The sequence below is a fragment of the Quercus lobata genome, chromosome 11 (genome assembly GCF_001633185.2).
Source record: "Quercus lobata isolate SW786 chromosome 11, ValleyOak3.0 Primary Assembly, whole genome shotgun sequence".
Taxonomy (NCBI): domain Eukaryota; kingdom Viridiplantae; phylum Streptophyta; class Magnoliopsida; order Fagales; family Fagaceae; genus Quercus; species Quercus lobata.
Genome location: NC_044914.1, coordinates 27,884,469 through 27,891,592, shown reverse-complemented (window position 1 = coordinate 27,891,592; position 7,124 = coordinate 27,884,469). Strand labels below are relative to the sequence as shown.

Genomic DNA, 7,124 nt, shown 5'->3' with positions numbered 1-7,124 from the left:
TTTTATTCTTTTTTGGTGAAATATAGCGTTAATTTCTTACTCCTTACCTTTCATGTCCCTTGGCTGGCTTAAATACCGCGTATACTACTATTCCAAGTCGGTTGGTTAGAACTTAGAAGTGGACCAGTGGTCATCAAACTCGTAATTGTTCGCTAAACTGGTAGACTCTTTCCAAACCTTTTTTTTTTTTTTTTTTTTTTTTTTTTTGAGAAAGACTCTTTCCAAACTTGGTTGAAAGAGATACCAACAATATTGTTTGACTCTAAAAGTCTTACACAAAACTTCGAGGAACATGTATCCCACGCGTAATATATTAATGAAAATTCCAACTAAATCGTTGCAGTAAAACTATACGAGAGATCATCAAAATCCAACTAAACAGCTGCAGAAATCAAATCCATCATGTCGATTATTGGCATTCAAGGCCAAATTCTTGAGGTCACTGGTAATTGTTTCTATGGCCCTTCAATCCCTTTCTTTTTATAGCTTTAAACTAATGAAGATTACAGCAAAAATGACAACAAAAATTAATACCCCAATCACATCTATCTCCATGTATATATGTCACTCTTGTTCAATGTCGTTTTTGGTTTGGTGCAGTTGTTGGGTGCAACAAGCTCAAAGACACCGAATGGATTTCAAAGCAGGACCCGTATGTGTGCCTCGAATATTCTAGTGCCAAGTATCGCACTAAAACTTGTACTGGTTTGTACCAAATTCTCTGTCGGATCTGAATTCAAACTCAGTTTTTTTTTTTTTTTTTTTTACTTTTTTTTGGTTTTATTTGTAAATAGATGGTGGTAAGAATCCGACATTCAACCACAAATTTAAGTTGGAGTTAATTGAAGGTTATGTAGAGATAAAAATCATGGTTTGGAACGAGAATAAAGTTACTTCACACAAATTCATCGGCAGTGGAAGGTAATTTGCTTTTGTAGTTTTTATGAAATGAAAATGCGTTCTTTTGAGACCCTTTTGGCTTAATTTTAATTGGGTGGTTTTGGTTATTGTTAGAGTTCTATTGCAAAAGGTTCTTTCTCAGGGATTCGACGACGACACCTGGCCTCTGCAGACTACTTCTGGGAGGTAAAAACTGTCCCTTTTAAGTTCTTAATCTGTTTTTAAAATGGAAAAAAGGTATTAAAAAAATATAATTTTTACTGCATAAAGTTACAGGTTGACATGATAATTAATGTAATTGTTACATTTTAATAAAATAATAAATAAATTTTTAAATTTTTTTATTATTAGTAATGCATAAGTTTATAAAAATTATGTGATAAAACTTATAATATTCTTCGTCACTGTTTTAAAAATTATATAGTAAAATCTATAATATCACTTGGAACTTGTCATGGAAGAGTTATGATTTGGTTTAATTTGCAGGTAGCCTTGATATATTCCATTTTCCAAATTATCTAAATGAGGTTTAATTTTATTTGGTACTATAGTAGTTAATCTGCACAGGTTTTGAGAATATTTATTGTAAAACATGTAATTAAATATTTATCTATAAATAAAAAATTCAATTACACAAAAAAAAAAAAAGTCAAATAAGAGATTTTTAAGAAAACATTCAATGCAATAAAATTAGGATTTATTCAAAAAATATCAAGTGTAATTTAATCTAAATCTGGTTACTTTATTCTAATAAAACAGTGAGTACTGATGTAGGTAACATGTAACAAATTGACCAAATTAAATTAGTAATATGCCTGTGTGGTATTAGAATTAATTAAAAATTAAATGCAAATTAAAGAGAAAATTTTACTAACATAATCAAAAGTTTATATATATATATATATATATATATATACAAAATAGAAATTCTACTCTAGCCTAATCTAAATATATGTGTATGTGAAGCTCCCTTCTGGAGGCTTGAACTGCTACCCTTACTCCCTACTCCCTATAAGCATTTATACTTGTAAAGTGATCATTGCACCAAGGGTGTGCGATAGTCTAACATAATCAAAAATTAATAGTTAGTGAACCATTTAAAACTTTAATAGAATTCCCATTGAATAAATTAAGTCTATGCTAGTTTAAAGTAATATAAGAGAAGATTCTTTTAGGAAAAAAAAAAAAAAAAGGTAATAGTGAGAAAAACTGAATTCAACTGCTCATATACGATGCACGAATTAATTGAAAAATATGTGTAAATTAAAGAAAACATTTTTGATATATAATCAAAACTATTTTTATTGGGCTTATTACCAAAGAAAGAAAAGTATGCATACATGCATTATTGGCAAAAATGGCCCATTACCATCAATTTTGGAAATAATTTGCTCAGAAACACTGTTTCCGAACTATATAGCAATCTACCACTTTTTCGGGCCTATAGCGGCGTTTTCCTGAAAAAATTTTTATAAGTCCCATAACAGGTTCAAGGGGCCCTATAGTGGCGTTTTTAAGCCCTATAGTGACGTTTTTGGGCCCTACAGCGGCGTTTTCCTGCAAAATTTTTTTTGTAAGTCCCATAACAGTTTCAAGGGGCCCTATAGTGGCGTTTTTAAGCCCTATAGTGACGTTTTTGGGCCATATAGCGGCGTTTTCCTGCAAAATTTTTTTGTAAGTCCCATAACAGTTTCAAGGGGCCCTATAGTGGCGTTTTTTAAGCCCTATAGTGACGTTTTCGGGCCCTATAGCGGCGTTTTCGAAAAAAGTGGTATTTCCCTAATTATTTCCGAAACAGTGCTCTGTTGCTAAATATTTCAAAAATTAATGCTAATGGGCCATTTTTGCCTGCATTATTTCTTGACGTACTAATGGAGTAAATGGGCCTTTAGCAACCCCAAAAAAAGAGAGTAAATGGGCCAAGTACTAAACCCAATATCACATTCATGAATGTTTGGCGCACACGATACCAAATACGTTCAATTTTTGAAATTCTTGATGGAACTTGGTGTTGATATATAGAGGGAAAGGTATAACATCCTATTTTATTTTTCTGAAATAGGACTTTCACTAAATCTTTCTCACAAACAATAAGTCCCTCATTAAAAAAGATAATAATATTAACAATTTTTTACTTATATTTGATTCATTCAGTACTTATTCTCCCAATTTATCTTTCACTTTGGAGTCGCAACAGTCCTACATTATGAATTTATATGATACTTTTTTTTTTTAAGGGAATTTATATGATACTTGACATGCAATAAGTGTTTATACGTCTCTCATAAAGAAATATCTCTGAAAATAGGTGGACTCACAAGATATTAAGTTGAATAACATTTTTTTTATTATACTTTTTATTATATATATCCCAACTCGAAAACCAAAAAATCACGCACATTTTTCCTTCTCATTGTTTGGCTCGGTTTTTAAAGTTATGGTGAACATATAAGCTTAAATGCAAGGTTGTTAACCTATTTTTCCAAAAACGTCCTTCAAAATAAATCATAAATATGAAATATGCCCCTTTATTTTTATGGAACCCAATCATATATTCTTGTTTTGCGCGCAGAGGGGGGGATAAATCATAAATATGCCCGTTTCATCTGATTGTGAAATATGAATTCCCTAATCATGAGAAACAAATTAGTATTTTCTTAAAACCTACTTGTTCTTTTTTGTAGTTTTGGTGTGCAAGACATAACATTGAGTCTTTTTTCGATTTAGTTAAATTAAGAGTGCGTTTGGATTGGGCGTTTTCTGCCCAATCCTGCGTTTGCGTTTTTTTTTTTTTTTTTCACGCGTTTTGGGTGTTGCGGCTACTGTTCATGCACTGTTCAATGAACAGTAGCCGCAAACTTTGACTTTTCAAATTTTTTTGGACCAATCACAGCACATCGTGTACTGTTCACGGACCCACAAATTTCACTTTTCAGCAACTTTTTCATTAAAAATGGGTCCCACGATACTATTCACACATTTAAAAATTATTTCGCTACAGTGTTTTTCAGTTTTCAGTTTCAGTTTTCAGTTTTCAGCTGTATCCAAACGGACCCTAAGTATTAATTTCATGTCAAATTGTTTAATTTTTCATTTTATCAAAGTTATATTTTTCTCTCATCATTATATCCATTAATTCTTCTTTTTTTGTGTTTTGAATTAGATTAGCAAATAAGATATAAAATCAATTTTGATTGTAAAAGATAATTAAGGATAGCCTCTAACTTTAGAGTCAAGAAAAATTAATGCAAAATTTAATATATAATCAATTATATATAATTGATTATATATTAAATTGATTACATATCTGATGATGTTGCTCCCACTGTAATTCGTGACAGAAATATCTGTTGATTAAATAAAATTCTTGAATTGATTTTCAAAAAAAAAAAAAACTATCTTTTTTCTTTTATTTATAATTTTTTAACACATAAACAGTTGCCAGTTTTATTTTCATGTTTTCTTTTAGTGTTGAATGTTTGTATAATTATTTTTCCTACATGGTGAAAAATTGTTTCATGCTTTGGCCCTCTAAGGAAAAAAAAAATCCTAGCATCATCCAGGAGGGACTAAATAATCTTTGAGCAGTGGAAGGAATTCTGGTTCCTTTCCCTTTTCCAAATTCTGAAATTTGAGCTATGTTTGTGTTAAAAACTTAAAATTGTATGAACTGTGTCCCTATTAATTAGGACGTCAAATTGTAAAATGAAACTTAGATAGGTTGAAGAGAGAATATAGGCAGGCATGATTTCAATCCTAAAAGTTCTTACATTACTTTTAATCTTATTTCCCGAGTTAATAGTGGAAAATACCCATTTTCATGCACCAAAATGTTGCCTATAGATTAACGTAGGCTTTACTCCATTGCAGATACGCAGGAGAAGTGAAACTTGTACTGCATTATTCTAATTCCCTTGTAAGTTAAACTAAGCTACTCTACAGTATTTTGGATTATTATTGAATAGCATGCATGCATGAAACTTGTATCAACTCATTAAGGTTTTTTAATGGGAGCTGAATAAGGTTATTGGATTATTGCAGAAACCTTCAACAACAATAAGCTTTTCTCCATCAGCATTGCCATATGTAACACAATCTATACCTCAAGTCCCTCCGTTCCCTATACCCCCACCAGCACCTGCCGCTACTTATGCAGTTCATTACTCATCTTCATGCCCCTATTCTTCATACCCTAATAGTTCCTATCCCCCCCCCACCTTACCCACCAACTTCAAATTGTCCTCCACAAGCCTCACACTGTTATCATCCCCAACCAAATCGTCCACCACCTCCACAAGCCTCACACTCTTATCCTCCCCCACCATACCCTCCAACATATGCTAACCCTCGACCACCTCCACAAGACTCAGCCTATTATCCTCCAGGTAAATTTGTATTTAATTAGGTGAATGATTCCCACTACTAATATATAATTAGTTGTTCACTTTTACTAAATTTCCCTTTGTTTTTTATCAGGTCCTTATAGTGAGTATCGTTGACCACTATTGTGAAATTCAATTCACGCAAGATTTGAGAAGATCGAAGAGAGAAATCAACATGGAGACTATGAGCCGACTTCAACCACCACCAAACTATGAGTGAACTCAGATGTGTTTACATACAATAGAATAATGAAAGCATATTATTGTTGAAGCAAAAAATGAAACACTTGGTATGGGATAGAGAATTTACTCATGCTCAAGAATGCAATCAAAAAGCATTCTATGTACATACCTTTATGGCTCTTTGATGCAAACACAAATATTCCTTGTTTAAACTTCTAATATTTGAGTTATTCATTGATTGGAGGTTTTATAAAATGATTGTTCACGACTATTTGAATTAGAATCCAATTTAGTAGCGTCTTTATTTATCACTTATAATGTATTAAATAAATATAAATTAATAATTAGGATAAACCATATGTGCATCACATTAATTAAGTTTCTAAATGAAGATATATATCTCATTCTTCCAATTGACCCACATGACATTTAAATAACTTCAAGAGTGATACTTATTGTAATATAGTCATCATGGTACATGACATGTAATTATAAAATTCTTCCACTCAAATAAAAGTTGCAATATATGAATGATGGCAAGAATACCCAGCCAAAAGTACATCCTTCCATGTACTACAATGGGATAAAGATGGATATGCAATAACTATATGATCAAACAGAATGGTATTTTCACCAAGTGGTGCTGAAGGTGTTTGGTTTTGGAGATAAATGCATTTGGTGCTGATTGGTATTTGATTTTTGTTAAATCCTTATTTTTATTGGCTTAATTCCTTTATGTATTTTATTCTCTTATTTTTTTATGTATTTTTGGGCATTATTATATTATGGGTAGAATATACTCGAGCCTAGTTTTTTTGCTAAGCTATACTTGAGCCAAGTTAAAACTTGGTCAAAGCTGCATTTTGTGATCTGCACAAGCCTCAATGCGACCTTTTAGCCCGCAAGTGACACGTGGCAAATATATTGAGTGAGCCGTTAAGAAGGCTGGTCGTGACCTGCCAAGTCTCAACAAGCATGCATACAAAACAGTCTGTTTTTTTCCAATCTACTTTTTCCGCTTTATTAGAGCATTCACATCCAGAAATTCTATCTTATCTTATTTTCTCATCCTAAAAAGTTACTTTATCAATTACACAATACCATATTACAATACATCCAACATCCCAACTTTTATTTTCCTATTCTTCTCATTAAAATAATATATATTATCCAATAAAATATATAACCAAAAAAAAAAATCTCCTCTCTCTAAGTTTCTTTCTCTTCCTTCCTCCCCCATCTCTCTCTCTCTCCACCGTGAGCAAACCCAAACCCCAACCATAGCAAGAACAACCACATGAAAATGGCCACCTTGCCACCACCACGCCACCGACCAGTAACCACCACCACAACCAAACTCACCACCAACAACAACCATTTTAGGACATATGTGATTCATTTGTTAAGAACATATGTCACTATTTTATGTAATTGACTAATCTTTTGACAAAACGCACTTTACTTATAATTGGGTAGATCTAGATGTTTTTAATACTTCAAGAAACAATGTCTCAAGATCAAGTGTTGAAGTCATTCAAGTCTGTCCAAGAAACAAACTAAATAGTGCAAATTCATTAAAACTCGATAGCTGCATCTATTGAAATTAAGAAAGTTGTTTCAGCCCGTGTGCTCAACACCTACTCGATAGCTCCTATCTAT

The 7,124-nt window shown here is 32.1% G+C and overlaps 1 protein-coding gene across 1 annotated transcript; it reads left to right on the top strand.

Annotated features, from left to right (window-relative positions):
• The first annotated feature begins 353 nt into the window (after nucleotides 1-353).
• LOC115969640 (elicitor-responsive protein 1-like) lies at nucleotides 354-5,635 on the top strand. Its single transcript, XM_031089340.1, has 7 exons — nucleotides 354-445; nucleotides 601-705; nucleotides 795-921; nucleotides 1,015-1,086; nucleotides 4,771-4,816; nucleotides 4,942-5,285; nucleotides 5,377-5,635. Exons 1-6 carry the CDS (start codon nucleotides 403-405, stop codon nucleotides 5,242-5,244), a joined length of 696 nt encoding a protein of 231 aa, XP_030945200.1. The 5' UTR covers nucleotides 354-402; the 3' UTR covers nucleotides 5,245-5,285; nucleotides 5,377-5,635.
• Nucleotides 5,636-7,124: the final 1,489 nt, after the last annotated feature.